The following is a 15,773-nucleotide window of genomic DNA, read 5'->3' as shown; positions in this document are numbered from 1 at the left end:
AGCACTGGTGCCTCACGGTGTCAGGGACCCGGGTTCAATACTCGGCTTGGGTCGCTGTCTGTGTGGCGTTTGCACATTCTCCCCTGTCTATGTGGGTTTCTTCTGGATGCTCCGGTTTCCTCCCACCGTCCAAAGATGTGCAGGTTAGGTGGATTGGCCATGATAAAGTGCCCCTTAGTGTCAGGAGGACTAGCTGGGGTAAGTGCATCGAGTTGTAGCGATGGGGCCTGGGTGGGATTGTTTGGCTATTGGCAGCAAAATGAGGTTTTGATGAACGGCATTGTGTGCAAAGTGTCAGTAGTTTAAGTTTATTTTGTTCCAGCACATAGAAATACATAATACATAGAAATACATAAATAAGCACATAATCCTTGTATTTTTCTATAATGACTGCGGAGTACATGAGCTTGTATTCCTGTTCTTGCAGCACAATTAATCAAGCAATGCTAGTAATATCTGTAATCTCCAATTTACTTCTCTGAACATTGTAATAAACATGGCAATAGATCCTGAATGTATTCCTGGAACTGCATTCATTCAGGTTGGTTATATGCATCCATTTTCTGGGTGAACTGTCTTGTCCTGAGTCAGTCATATACGTTCGCTTGTGGGGAGTAATGCTTTCCCTAATTTTATTATTTATATTTCAGAGAATGTCAGCATTGCTGGCTCGGCCAGTATTTATTGCCCATCCCTAATTGCCCTTGAGAAGGTGGTGGTGAGCTGCTGCCTTGAACTGCTATAATCCGTGGTGTAGGTAATGAATGTTGAAGGTGGTGGATGAGTTGTCCAATAAGTGGGCTGCTTTGTCCTGGATGATGCCAAGCTCCTTGAGTGTTGGACTTTTGTTTTTGGATCAAAGGTGATCGAGCCAGGGTAAAATGGAACCAAGGTGGGATCAAAGGTGATCGAGCCAGGGGAAAATGGAACCAAGGTGGGATCAAAGGTGATCGAGCCAGGGGAAAATGGATGACGAAGGAAATAGAGAACAGAATGAAATAATAAAAAGCATGTATTGCACGTGCCAGTTGGATGCTTGAAAAGAAAGGCAGATCAAATACAATAGGTTGAGAGGAGAAGTGAAGAGGAAAATTAGATTGGAACATGAGAATATGACAGTTAACATGAATGGGAACCCAAAAATATTCCATTGGCATGTAAATAATAAGTTAGTAGTAAGAGGTGGAGTTGGTGGAGGGTGATGTCTGCTTAGAGGGGCAGGACAAGGCTAGAATATTGAATGAGTGCTTTGTATCGGTGTTAGTTATGGAGGAAGCTGCTGATTCCTGTGTGAATCAGACAATGTGGCTCCTCCTTCTGGAACATTGACATCTCTGTAAACGGCTATCTAACCAATTTCCGGTGCCGAAGCGACATTCTTTGTGAATGAAGAACCATGATTCCAAGGCTGCTTGGTCTAAACCATGGACACCCCACTCCACAGTGCAGAGGGGAGTCCAACTCTCAGTCATTGGAATGATTCAGAGCCAATAAGCTATGGCGACAGACATCACAGAAGTGGTGTACATTGGGTATTATCAGCACTTTTCACTTCTGAGTAGAGACACCTGTAAAGCTCTTGACCTGCTTTAACCAGCAGAAATATGAAGACAACCACAGTCCTCGTGCAGCCAGAAATGCATCCTCTGGAAAGCCCAACTACAATGCAGCAACCCATTAATGACTTTGTTAATAATCACTCCTCCCTGTTTGCAGAGTCATTCTGCTCTCCTTTTCAAGTCCCCCAAACTGAGTCGAGAGCCAGGTCAACCCACAGTGCAGGGGGTGACCACAGCCCCTCCTGTTGAGGGGGAGAGGGGGTGGTGACCACAGCCACTTGGCGTGAGGTGTGGGGGTGACCACAGCCACTTGAGTGAGGTGCGGGGGGAGTGACCACAGTCACTCCCGTTGGGGGAGGGGGTGACCACAACCCCTCCAGTGGGGGGGTGTGACGCCAAACCAAGTCAACCTCTAAAAGGGCCACTGTCTCCAGCAGTAAGCATGGTGCAGTCAGTTGAGATGATGACCTACACACAGCCCCAGTAACTACCAGCCAGTGTGATGAAACCAGAGTCCACTGGAACCAAGAATCAGCGTGACAAAAACACCATTCAACAAAGGTGAGTTGCCTCTATACTCTCCTCCCATCCACAGGGAAGCTCCCACTCAACTCCAAAAAGCTTCTTGACACTGGAAAGGTGGATAAAGAAGAAGGGATGCAATTGAGAGCCAGACGGATGCGACTCCACCCTCCCAGAACGACTGCCCCAGCAACCAGACTGAGCAGGCGACCTCGTGAATAAAACAGCACATGAAGCCATGCATGCACCCGGTTCCAATCAACAATCCACCATCCAGAATCCCTAATGCAGAAGGAGGCCATTCAGCCCATCAAATCTGCACTGACACTCCGAAAGAGCATCTTTACCTAAGCCCACCACTGCCCTATAGCTGTAACCCCACACATTTACCCCATTAATCCCCCCCCTTATCTACACAATTTAGGACAGTAAGGGGAAATTTAGCATGGCCAATCCTCCTAACTTGCACATCTTTGGAGTGTGGGAGGAAACCAGAACACCCGGAGGAAACCCACACAGACACAGGGAGAACGTGCAAATTCCACACAGCCACCCGAGGCCAGAATTAATGTTAATCACAAAGTAGCTTCAAGTTAGAGTAATTATAGTTGCAATGCTGCAATTAAATACACATGACTTAAATCAAGCTGTAAGAAAATATTGTCAGTCTATATCCAGGGGATAAAGACTTCAGGGTGGAGGTTGAGGAGGTGGTGGAGAGATGTATTAGAAGGATCTGGTGCATTAAGGGTTCACCTGAGTACAGTACTACTCAGCAGTGTTGAGTGAGGTCCAACATGCAAGGACCTGCCATGGATTCCTCTCTATCCCTGTACCCTCTATTGTAAATATGTACATGTTGAGTATTGTTAATAAACAATAAAAGACTTATTGGTAACTTCTGCAAGAATGCTTAATGGTGTCTCGCACACAATGGGTAGCCACAACCTATCATTAATTTGTGCTCTCAGCAAAAGACAGATGTTTATAATCTGAAACTTGTGATTTAGTGTGTGTGTATGTGATTGTGACTATTGTGTTGCCACATTAACTATTTCCCATGTGTGTCAGGCAGTGTCCTGGCCCTCTCTCTCTCTCTCCCATTCATCTCAAAATGTAGAAAATACAAACTTACAATTTCATTCAGGTTTACAACAAATGAAATTGTATCAAATAAATATCAGTAGAAATTCTTACAACAACATTGCTCTGAACTATGGTAAAAGGAAATGAGTGTGGATGACGAAGGGTCATCCTGACTCAAAACATTGGCTCTATTCTCTCCCAACAGGAGAGAACATGCTGTTAGACCTGCTGAGATTTTCCAGCATTTTCTGTTTTTGCTCTTAACTATAAACTGGCTAGTGTATGTGCGCGCGCGCTTGTGCGTGTGTGTTCTATATAATATATAAAACTGCTCATCCCAGCCGTGAGACTTGTGTTCTGCTTTTGATGCTTCAACAGATATCACTTGAAGGATGTGATTGTTGGTAAGATCTACTTCTTGTTGGTGAGAATCAAAATCCAGCATATGGAACTTCAGCTGATCAAAAAAGAGATCACTGGTATTGGTAAGGAAAGCAATGTTCACTTGTTGCAGGATTCTGTGTTCTCTGTTTAAGACCAGGACACTTTGGCTGCCTGATGAGTGCCTCCATGTCTTTTTTATTAGGGCCCAGTACAACCACAGAGACGGAAACTATTGCCAAGTATGAAATAATGGATGGCGCTCCTGTGAAAGGTGAGGTGTTTAACTCAGCTTAAAAACACCTGGAAATGCTAGAAAACACAGCCCAAATTGATGCATTGCACTAAGGCTGCTCAGAACAAGAGGAGTAGGTCAGTCTTATTGGGGAAATGCTTCAGAAAGGCTGGCCATTTGTAGGACTGAGCAAAGCATACAATTTGCCCTTCCTAAACTTGACATCCATTGTACTCCTCTTCCTGCCTCTATTAAATTCCTTTAGGATGTTTCAGTTACAAAGTCGTTGTTCTAAAGTGATAACTATTTTCAAACCAATTAGTTACATAATCTATTGACGGATTATTAAAAGTAAGAGTTCTGAAGAGTACTGAGTGATGATAAAAGTCAGTGTGCTGAAGTTTGCGTGACTGATGTTTGCCACAGAAGCTTTTCTGATTAAGTGATATGTTTTGAATTCTTGGTCTCGTTCTTATCCTGTAGACTTCCTGCTGCTGGGTCTCAGGATTTCAGTGAACTGTAGATTCACGTAACAGTGGCTGGTAAAGCTGTTTTGTACTGGTGGCTAGATGCCTGTCACTGGTGAAGGTGAAGTAATGGGATAACGAGGCTAAAGAATGATTTTCTGCAGAAGTATATTGATCAGAACTAAATCTTGTGACCAGTCTGTCAGCTATAGCTGAGCCGCTTCACTATGGCAATAATGAGGAAGCAATTGGCTGTGTGGACTGATTCAAATGGAGACTTAGAGCTCATGCCATCAATCATTTTTAAAAACTTAACCCTACCTCATTTAAAAGTTTTAAATGATTTATTACCTGCTGGGAGGAACTGCATATTGCAGAACATAGATTGTGGATTTCACTTAGCTTGTTTAAAATGAGAGATGAAGAGAAAAATCTTATACCTGCATTGAATAATGTTGTTGGATCCTCCATGGGGATGACTAGTTCATCGGAGAATTCAACATGGTGTCCTGCAGTTACTACTGAGACTAAGTGGAACTTAAATGGGAATAGTTGGTCTTTACATTGGTGAATAATTAATCAGTGGGGGATAAAATCTTTAAGCATGCAGGTGGTACAGAAGGCAAATGGTATATTGGCCGCCTTAGCGAGAGGATTCGAGTACAGGAGCAGGGATGTTTTGCTGCAATTGCACCAGGCCTTGGTGAGGCCACACCTGGAATATTGTGTGCAGTTATGGTCTCCTTATTTGCAGAAGGATGTTCTTGCTATGGAGGGAGTGTAGTGAAGGTTTACCAGGCTGATTCCTGGAATAGCGGGACTGATGTATGAGCAGAAATTGAGTCGGTGAGGATTATATTAGCTGGAGTTTAGAAGAATGAGGGGGAAGATCTCCTAGAAAGCTACAAAAGTATTAACGGGACTGGACAGGGTGGATGCAAGAAGGATGTTCCTGCTGGTGAGGGTGTCCAGAACCATGGGTCACAGCCTGAGGATACAGCATAGGCCATTTAGGACTGAGATGAGGAGAAATTTCTTCACCCAGAGAGTGATGAGCCTGTGGAATTCACTGGCACAGAAAGTAATTGAGGCCAAAACATTATATTTTCAAGGAGGAGTTAGATGTTGCTCTTGGGGCGAAGGGGACCAAAGGATATGGGTGGAAATTGGGAACAGGTTATTGAATTGGAGGATCAGCAATGATCATAATGAATGGTGGAGCAGGCTCGAAGGGCCGAATGGCCTCCTCCTGATCCTGGTTTCTATGTTTCTTCAAATTACTCCTTCATTTAAATCCCCCAAAAAATTTCACAAAAATTAGGGAATTTAGACAGACTGATCAGTTCAGAGGCAGATTGGGTTGGTAGAGGAGTGCGGTGGAAAGTTTTAGTGATGTCTTCATCACAGATGCAGTTTTAAACTGTTGAAAGAGGCAAGTGTATTTCCCATTCAAGTCCGTTAAACTGATCTCTGTAATGGAACAAGATGCAGAGGCTGTGGGAAGGGTTTTAAATGAATGTTTTGTCTCTATGTTCACAAAGGAAATGGATGATGCAGATTTAGTCTTCCAGGAGGAGCACTGAGATCTTGGACAGCATAATCATAGAGAGAAGAAATACTCAAAGGGGTGGGATCCATGAAAGTTGATAAGTTGCCAGGGCCAAATAGATTGTTTCCGAGGCTGACGGACGTTGGGGAACAGATAGCAGATGTTCTGAGATCGATTTTCCAATCCTCGCCAGACACCGGGGAAGTACCAGATGACTGGGGAAATCCAAATGTTGTTCCATTGTTTAAAAAGGGATCAAAGGAAATGTCAAACAATGATAGGCCAGTTAGTCTTACATCTGTGGTGAGCAAATTAGTTGAATCAATCCTGAGATAGGATTAACTGTCACGTAGAAAGGCATGGACTTAAGGGATGGTCAGCATGGATTTGTTAAAGGAAGGTCTTGCCTCACAAACTTGATTGAATTATTTGAGGAAGTGACAAGAAGGATGAAGGTAGTGCAGTGGATGTTGTGTACATGGATTTTAACCAGGTGTTTGGCAAGGTCCCACAAGCCCCTGGGATACAGGGTAGTGTGGCAACCTGGATTAAAAGTTGGTTTAGTGACAGGAAACAAAGGGTAATGGTTGATGAATGCCCTTGCGAATGGAAACTAGTTTTAAGTGCTTGTTCCACAAGGCTCAGAGTTGGGACCTGTGCTGTTTGTGTAATTTATTAACAATTTGGATGTCAATGTAGAGGGTGCGATTGGGAAATTTGCAGATGACACAAAGATTAGCCAAGTAGTGGATAGTGTAGAGGACAGCTATAATCTACAAAGTGATCACCAAACACATTGACGAAGGAAGAGCGGTGGATGTGGTCTATATGGACTTCAGCAAGGCGTTCGATAAGGTCCCCCATGCAAGACTTCTTGAGAAAGTGAGAGGGCATGGGATCCAAGGGGCTGTTGCCTTGTGGATCCAGAACTGGCTTGCCTGCAGAAGGCAGAGAGTGGCTGTGGAGGGGTCTTTCTCTGCATGGAGGTCAGTGACCAGTGGAGTGCCCCAGGGATCTGTTCTGGGACCCTTGCTGTTTGTCATTTTCATAAATGACCTGGATGAGGAAGTGGAGGGATGGGTTGGTAAGTTTGCTGACGACACCAAGGTAGGTGGTGTTGTGGATAGTTTGGAGGGATGTCAGAAGTTGCAGCGAGACATAGATAGAATGCAAGACTGGGCGGAGAAGTGGCAGATGGACTTCAACCCGGATAAGTGTGTGGTGATCCATTTTGGCAGATCCAATGGGATGAAGCAGCAGTATAATATGAAGGGTACCATTCTTAGCAGTGTAGAGGATCAGAAGGACCTTGGGGTCCGGGTCCATAGGACTCTTAAATCGGCCTCGCAGGTGGAGGATGCGGTCAAGAAGGCGTACGGCGTACTGGCCTTCATTAATCGAGGGATTGAGTTTAGGAGTCGGGAGATAATGCTGCAGCTTTATAGGACCCTGGTTAGACCCCACTTGGAGTACTGCGCGCAGTTCTGGTCACCTCATTACAGGAAAGATGTTGAAGCCATTGAAAGGGTGCAGAGGAGATTTACAAGGATGTTGCCTGGATTGGGGGGCATGCCTTATGAGGATAGGTTGAGGGAGCTTGGTCTCTTCTCCCTGGAGAGACGAAGGATGAGAGGTGACCTGATAGAGGTTTACAAGATGTTGAGAGGTCTGGATAGGGTAGACTCTCAGAGGCTATTTCCAAGGGCTGAAATGGTTGCTACGAGAGGACACAGGTTTAAGGTGCTGGGGGGTAGGTACAGAGGAGATGTCAGGGGTAAGTTTTTCACTCAGAGGGTGGTGGGTGAGTGGAATCGGCTGACGTCGGTGGTGGTGGAGGCAAACTCGTTGGGGTCTTTTAAGAGACTTCTGGATGAGTACATGGGATTTAATGGGATTGAGGGCTATAGATAGGCCTAGAGGTGGGGATGTGATCGGCGCAACTTGTGGGCCGAAGGGCCTGTTTGTGCTGTGGCTTTCTATGTTCTTTCTATGTTCTATGATATTGATGGGTTAGTGGAGTGGATGGTAAAGCGGCAGATGAATTTTAAAATAGAGATGGGTGAGGTGATGCAGTTAGGGAGGTCAAACAGTTATAGGGAATACACATTAAATGGGAACATACTAAGAGGGGTAGATGAAGTGAGAGATCTTGGCGTACAAGTACACAGGTCCCTAAAGGCAGCAGTTCAAGTCGACAAGGTTGTAAAGAAGGCCAATGGAATGCTTTCCTTCATTGGCAGACGTATAGAATTAAAAAGTAAGGATATAATGTTGGAATTGTATAAAACACTGGTGAGGCCACAACTGGAGTATCGTGTGTAGTTCTGGTCACCACATTACAGGAAGGAGCTAATTGCTCTGGAGAGATGGCAGAAGAGGTTTACAAGGATGTTGCCAGGGCTGGAAAGGTGTAGCTATGAGGAGAAATTGGTTGGGGTTATTTTCCTTGGAACGAAGAAGGCACAGAAGAAGACTTAATAGAGGTATACAAAATTATGAAGTGGGAGAGATAAGGGTTTCCCCTTATCTCTCCCGGACAGTGGACAGGATAAAATTGTTTCCCTTGATGGAGAATTCTGGAACCAGGGGACAATTCAAGATAACTAGTGGTAGGTGTAGAGGGAACTTGAGGAACTGTTTCATGCGGAGGGTGGTGGGTGTCTGGAATTCACTGCCTGAATTGGTGGTGGAGACAGAGACACTAAACACTGGATCTGCGCCTTAAGTGCTAGAAGCTACAGGACAATGGGCTGGATGCAGAAAGGTAAGATAGAAAGGGAACCTAGGTGTCCTTGGGCTGGCATGGTCAAGATGGGCCAAATGGCAGCCTCCCGTGCTTTAACTCTCCTCTGGTTCTAAGTCAACCAGATAGTTATCTAGAAATACTCAACAGGTTGGGCAGTATCTGTGTAGAGAGAAACAAAGACAACATTTCAGGTCGAGGACCTTGCAACAGAACTTGGAAATGTAATAGCTTTTGTGTGGATGTTATGGGAGAAGGTGGAAGAACAAAATGGAAGGTCAGTGCAATCACACCAGAAGTAACAAAGACTTCCAAAGAATTCTCACTGGGCTATTCTGCTGGGCTGATCCCTGCCAAGTGCTACATGATGGAAGCAAGAACTACATAGGTAGGGGGAGAACTGGTGAAGGACACCAGGCTGTTCATTGATTGCTCTGTGCAATGTGGGATAGAGTAAGTTGTCAATGAGATACTGAGTTATGTTCAGATTCCACATGAGCCATGGTGTGGAGCTCTGGTCAGGATTGTGCCTGGTCGCCGATTCTGTTAGAAGGCAGATTCAAGTTGCAGATTTAATAAACCTGTAAACTTGGTTTGCAAATCTGCTCCCACCATGCATTTCCAACCTCCCCCCCCCCCCCCCCCCAACACACACACACACTTGCTTCCGCCACGCACTCTTTCTCTGCCCCCCACCCTCCCCCAAGCACTCACTCCCCTTCACCCACACATAGCAGTTACCTCTGGAGAAGCAGATGTCTGTTTACTGCCCCTCAGTCTCAGTTTGTGTGAAGATCCACTGCATCTAAGACGTTGCACTCAAACAAACAATGTCTTGGGAGAGAAGGAAGGATCATCAGCAGTATTGTCTAAAGTTGACTTCATTCAAAAGTAACCTTTCTGTTTGTGTGTGAAGGTGAATCCATTCCAATTAGACTCTTCCTGGCTGGATATGATCTAACCCCAACAATGAGAGACGTCAACAAGAAATTCTCTGTGCGTTACTTCTTAAACCTGGTTCTAGTTGATGAAGAAGATAGGCGGTATTTCAAACAGCAGGTATGTCAATAAGTCAATTTGAGTGTGCAGTGTGTGGCTGGGGAGCCCATATATACAGATTGGGTTCAATCCCCAGTCTGTGTGTATTGTTAATGGGATGGTCAACCAGCCAACAACAAAACAGCAGAGTCAAGCATCGTGGGCTAGGCCCGCTTACGTTGATCAAATTTGATTTATTATTGTCTCATGTATTGGAATACAATGAAAAATATTGTTTCCTGCATGCTATAGAGACAAAGCATAATATAGAGGAATAAGGAAAGAAGAGAGTGCAGAATATTGTGTTACAGGATGGGGTGTAGAGAAAGATCAACTTAATATAAGGTAGGTCCATTAAAAAATCTGATGGCAGCAGGGAAGAAGCTGTTCTTGAGTCAGTTGGTACGTGTTCTCAGACTTTCGTATCTTTTTCCCGACGGAAGAAGGTAGACGAGAGTATGTCTGGGGTGCGGGTGGTCCTTTATTTTGCTGGTTGCTTTTCCAGGCCGTGGGACGTGTAGATGGAGTCAATGGATGGGAGGCTGGTTTGTGTGATGGACTTGGCTACGTTCACGACCCTTTGTAGTTTCTTGTGGTCTTCATCAGAGCAGAAGCCATACCAAGCTGTGATGCATCTGCTTTCTGTGGTGCCTCTGTAAAAATTGATGAGAGTCATAGCGGATAAGCCGAATTTCCTTAACCTTCCAAGAAAGTAGAGATGTTGGTGGGCCTCTATAGATTCAGTGTGGAGCAACCAGGACAGGTCAAATGAGATTGACTTATTGACACTTCATCCCCGTTGATGTAGTCAGGGACATGTCTTCCACTACGCTACCTGAAGTCGATGACTATTTCCTTCATTTTGTTGACATTGAGAGAGAGATTATTGTCGTCACACCAGTTCACCAGATTCTCTATCTCATTCCTGTATTCTGTCTCGTTATTGTTTGAGATTCGACCCACTATGGTGGTGTCATCAGCAAACCTGAAAATGGAGTTGGAGGGAAATGTGGCCACACAATCATGGGTGTATAAGGAGTATAGTACGGGGCTGAGGACACAGTCTTGTGGGTCACCAGTGTTGAGGATAATCATGGTGGAGGTTTCGTACCAGGGGATTTTCACAGTAACTTCATTCTAGTGTTAATGTAAGCCTACTTGTGACAATAAATAAACTTTAAAAACTTTAAGGTGTCACCACTGATTGTGATCTTTGGGTTAAGAAATCTAGGATCCAATCGCAGAGGGAGGAGCCGAGCCCTCGGCCACGGAGTTTGGAGATGGTTTTTCTTTGAGTGTGAGTGAGGGAGCATTGGAGATGGAAGGCAGATTTCTTTTGTGGAAAGACATTAGTTAACAAGTTGAGGTTTTCTTGGCCATTTAAGCTGATTCCACATGGTAATAAACTAAATTTCATTTGTTATGTCAGGTTTTGGATTTCTGTCTCGTTCACCATTACTCCATCCTGTCACTCCAGCTAAAACATTGTTTTCCATTTCCTTATTCCATAATGAAGCTCTGCACATTTTCCTGCATTAAATTCCATTTGCCCTTCCAGCTCTTTCTCCCCGCCACCCCCCCAACCACATTCATCTCAAAGAATTTTATCTTGGCTAAGTTACTGTTGAAATCTGCTGACAGACCTTTTATAGCCTGCTTCTCGAGTGTTATTTTGTGTTATAAACTCAAATAGTTCTTCAATTAAATGGCCTGACCAGGAGAATTGTATTTTCCATCTGCAGGTCCGCTGGTAGAATTTTGTTTTCTGTGACATTTTGGGAAAGTATATTTAGGGCCACAGTTTCTTACCCAGCTTTACTCAGGATCCTCTGAGAATAGCACCCTCCCATGGCCATCCCATGCCCACACACTCAGAACCTTAAGTAGGAAGGAAGACTTCCATTTACTTAGTGCCTTTTATAATCGCAGGACGTCTCGCGGCACTTTACAACCAATGAGGTACTTGTGAAGGGTAGTCACTGTAAGAAATGCAATAGCCAATATGCACACCGAGAACTCCCACAAACTGGAAATGATGAAGGCCAGATAATCTATTTGTGACACTGAGGGATGAATATTGGCTTTGGACTGTGGCACCTGTGATTCGGTCATTTGCCACTGGGCTTGGGTTCATTCTGGCTTGGCTGGATGATTGTGTAGTGTTGCCAGCTGGCTATGTTCCAGTGCGAGTCAATCCTGGACCAGACCATTCAACTGCCTGTTTTCATTTCCTGACAGGAGATTGTATTGTGGAGGAAAGCTCCAGAGAAGTTGAGGAAACGAACCAATTACCATCAGCGCCTGGAATCCCCAGAGCCACAGGCCTCCGCTCAGCAGCCTGAAATATGAGGAAAGAGTGAGCGAGATCTCGGTCCCTTTAAGAGTTGCCACAGACGTGGTCGCTGTGCAAACCCACGGTTTCTTTGTGATATTAAACTTTCTGCAGGTCACTAATGGTTTCTCAAACACTGGAACTCTAAAGCTGGCTTTTTATACTGCACCTTTTGCAATTTTTGTTTGAACTTATGCACTAAAAATCTACACTGAGCAAGATGCTGGTTTGATGGTTCTGTATGTACTGTGCATGGTGGTGGATTTATTTAAGCCTGGGAATTACTGTTATACAGATGCTTAATCGGCTCTGAGCAGATTTCACCTCCTCCACTTCAAACGTACAAACTAATGCTTGATGAGAACGGATGTTAAGAGTGTGTTTATTGTTTGTATATATTCAGCCTGTTGCATATTGAAGTTTGGTGATGGTCCTGTTTCTACTAATTTTAGCTTTTGCTTGGTGTAAAGTGGCACATTCCAACTCCCAGCAGTGCTCCAGGTAGCAATACAAGTACCATAACCTCTCCCTGACTGCACTACAGACACAGCACTGAAGTTAATCTTTATCTCCTATCTCCATGCACCCTTTTGCTCTCCCCAACCTCCCCCCTCCCCCCTTCAACTCACTGGGGGCCGCAAGGAGTACGCACTGTGCTGGGCAGCGATGCAGGTACAACGTAGGAGTAAATTTTCCTGTCACCCAAGTTTTCCTGTAAAGTGCCTGAGAACAGTTTAAAGCCAGTTAATGCCAAATATTTTCCTGCATGTCTGTGTCTGATATCAAGAATAAATGGAAATATTTTAAATACTGTTATTTCAGATGTATTATACCATCCAGAAAAATGTATCTCCTCTATATTCAATAAAGTCTTTGCCAGTGTATCCAATTACACTTGAATTCAATCCTTTCACATCTCTCTATAACGTACACTGTGACTGGTGTCACTGGCTCTGACCCGGGCAGTCAGGTACCAGCAGCTCACTCTGCTTCAGCCCAGTTGGTGAAGCTCAATAGGATCATCGGAGGACATAAACATTCATGTCACTGGATAACAAAGCCTCGACTCATTTTCTCTTTGGTTAAAACAAATTTATGACATTGCTGTTGATATGTTGAATCAATGTTGATTTGTGCTATGTGCTAAATGGAGGGTGTGTGGATGTTGGGAGTGGAGTGGGGATTGATCATCGGGGGTGGGGGGAGAGGGGTGTTTGGGTGTGGGGATTGGGGTTTTGGAGAATGTTTGGGAAGTTGGACTTCATAAGAACATAAGAACATAAGAAATAGGAGCAGGAGTAGGCCATCTAGCCCCTCGAGCCTGCCCCGCCATTCAATAAGATCATGGCTGATCTGACGTGGATCAGTACCACTTACCCGCCTGATCCCCATAACCCTTAATTCCCTTACCGATCAGGAATCCATCCATCCGCGCTTTAAACATATTCAGCGAGGTAGCCTCCACCACCTCAGTGGGCAGAGAATTCCAGAGATTCACCACCCTCTGGGAGAAGAAGTTCCTCCTCAACTCTGTCTTAAACCGACCCCCCTTTATTTTGAGGCTGTGTCCTCTAGTTTTAACTTCCTTACTAAGTGGAAAGAATCTCTCCGCCTCCACCCTATCCAGCCCCCGCATTATCTTATAAGTCTCCATAAGATCCCCCCTCATCCTTCTAAACTCCAACGAGTACAAACCCAATCTCCTCAGCCTCTCCTCATAATCCAAACCCCTCATCTCCGGTATCAACCTGGTGAACCTTCTCTGCACTCCCTCCAATGCCAATATATCCTTCCTCATATAAGGGGACCAATACTGCACACAGTATTCCAGCTGCGGCCTCACCAATGCCCTGTACAGGTGCATCAAGACATCCCTGCTTTTATATTCTATCCCCCTCGCAATATAGGCCAACATCCCATTTGCCGCCTTGATCACCTGTTGTACCTGCAGACTGGGCTTTTGCGTCTCATGCACAAGGACCCCCAGGTCCCTTTGCACGGTAGCATGTTTTAATTTGTTTCCATTGAGATAGTAATCCCATTTGTTATTATTTCCTCCAAAGTGTATAACCTCGCATTTCTCAACGTTATACTCCATTTGCCATATCCTCGCCCACTCACTCAGCCTGTCCAAATCTCTCTGCAGATCTTCTCCGTCCTCCACACGATTCACTTTTCCACTTATCTTTGTGTCGTCTGCAAACTTCGTTACCCTACACTCCGTCCCCTCCTCCAGATCATCTATATAAATGGTAAACAGTTGCGGCCCGAGTACCGATCCCTGCGGCACGCCACTAGTTACCTTCCTCCAACTGGAAAAACACCCATTTATTCCGACTCTTTGCTTCCTGTCGGATAGCCAGTCCCCAATCCACTTTAACACACTACCCCCAACTCCGTGTGCCCTAATCTTCTTCAGCAGCCTTTTATGGGGCACCTTATCAAACGCCTTTTGGAAATCCAAAAACACCGCATCCACCGGTTCTCCTCCATCAACCGCCCTAGTCACATCTTCATAAAAATCCAACATGTTCGTCAAGCACGACTTTCCCCTCATGAATCCATGCTGCGTCTGATTGATCGAACCATTTCTATCCAGATGCCCTGCTATCTCCTCTTTAATAATGGATTCCAGCATTTTCCCTACTACAGACGTTAAGCTGACCGGCCTATAGTTACCCGCCTTTTGTCTCCTTCCTTTTTTAAACAGCGGCGTAACATTAGCCGTTTTCCAATCAACCGGCACTACCCCAGAATGCAACGAGTTTTGATAAATAATCACTAACGCATCCACTATTACCTCTGACATATCTTTCAATACCCTGGGATGCATTCCATCCGGACCCGGGGACTTGTCCACCTTCAGTCCCATTAGTCTACCCAGCACTGCCTCTCTGGTAACATTAATTGTATTAAGTATTTCTCCTGCTGCCAACCCTCTATCGTTAATATTTGGCAAACTATTTGTGTCCTCCACCGTGAAGACCGACACAAAAAACTTATTTAAAGACTCAGCCATATCCTCATTTCCCACTATTAACTCCCCCCTCTCGTCCTCCAAGGGTCCAACATTCACTCTAGCCACTCTATTCCTTTTTATATATTTATAAAAACTTTTACTATCATTTTTTATATTAATTGCTAGCCTAGCTTCATAGTCTATCCTTCCTTTCTTTATCGCTTTCTTAGTCTCTCTTTGTTGTTTCTTAAATTTTTCCCAATCACTTGTTTCTCCACTATTTTTGGCCACTCTGTACGCAGCTGTTTTTATTTTAATACTCTCCTTTATTTCCTTCGTTATCCACGGCTGGTTCTCCCTTTTCTTACAATCCTTGTTTTTTGCTGGAATATATTTTTGCTGAGAACTGAAAGGATCTTGGATGCATTTGTTTTAATTTTCCAAAGTTCCCTAGATTCTGGTGTGGTCTCATCAGATGGAGAATAGTGAATGTTACACCCCTATTCAAGAAAGGAGGAAGATGGCAGGAAACTACAGGCCAGTTAGCCTAACTTCTGTCATTGGGAAAAGGCTGGAATCTATTATTCAGGAGGTTATAGCAAGGCTCTTACAGTGCAATGAAGCAGAGTCAACATGGTTTTGTGGGAGGGAAATCATGTTTGACTAATTAATTTGATTTCTCTGAGTAAGTAACAAGAAATGTGGATAAAGGTGAATGTGTGGATGTGCTCCTCTTAGATTTCCAGAAGGCATTTGACAAGGTGACATCAAAGAGGTTAAGTTTATTTAGGATTTGGGTTTATTTGGGATTGGGTTTATTTTGGGGTATATATCTGGGGGGGTTTATGTTAGGGTATTTTGGGGGTTTATACTTTTAGGGGTTTTATATTAGGGTATTTTTG

At 44.4% G+C, this 15,773-nt stretch overlaps 1 protein-coding gene across 1 annotated transcript in view; it reads left to right on the top strand.

The window, feature by feature from the left end:
- Positions 1-12,817, top strand: part of vps26a (VPS26, retromer complex component A) — a 52,847-nt gene extending 40,030 nt beyond the window's left edge. The window contains exons 6-9 of the mRNA XM_078223661.1: positions 3,546-3,652; positions 3,754-3,822; positions 9,459-9,601; positions 11,819-12,817. Of these exons, the coding sequence (XP_078079787.1) occupies positions 3,546-3,652; positions 3,754-3,822; positions 9,459-9,601; positions 11,819-11,929 (430 nt within the window). The 3' untranslated portion in view covers positions 11,930-12,817. The remainder of the gene's footprint in view (positions 1-3,545; positions 3,653-3,753; positions 3,823-9,458; positions 9,602-11,818) is intronic.
- Positions 12,818-15,773: the final 2,956 nt, after the last annotated feature.

The sequence above is a fragment of the Mustelus asterias genome, chromosome 11, assembly GCF_964213995.1.
Source record: "Mustelus asterias chromosome 11, sMusAst1.hap1.1, whole genome shotgun sequence".
Classification (NCBI taxonomy): Eukaryota; Metazoa; Chordata; class Chondrichthyes; order Carcharhiniformes; family Triakidae; genus Mustelus; species Mustelus asterias.
Note: the sequence above shows the minus strand (reverse complement) of the source record. Positions and strands in the feature narration are given on the sequence as shown.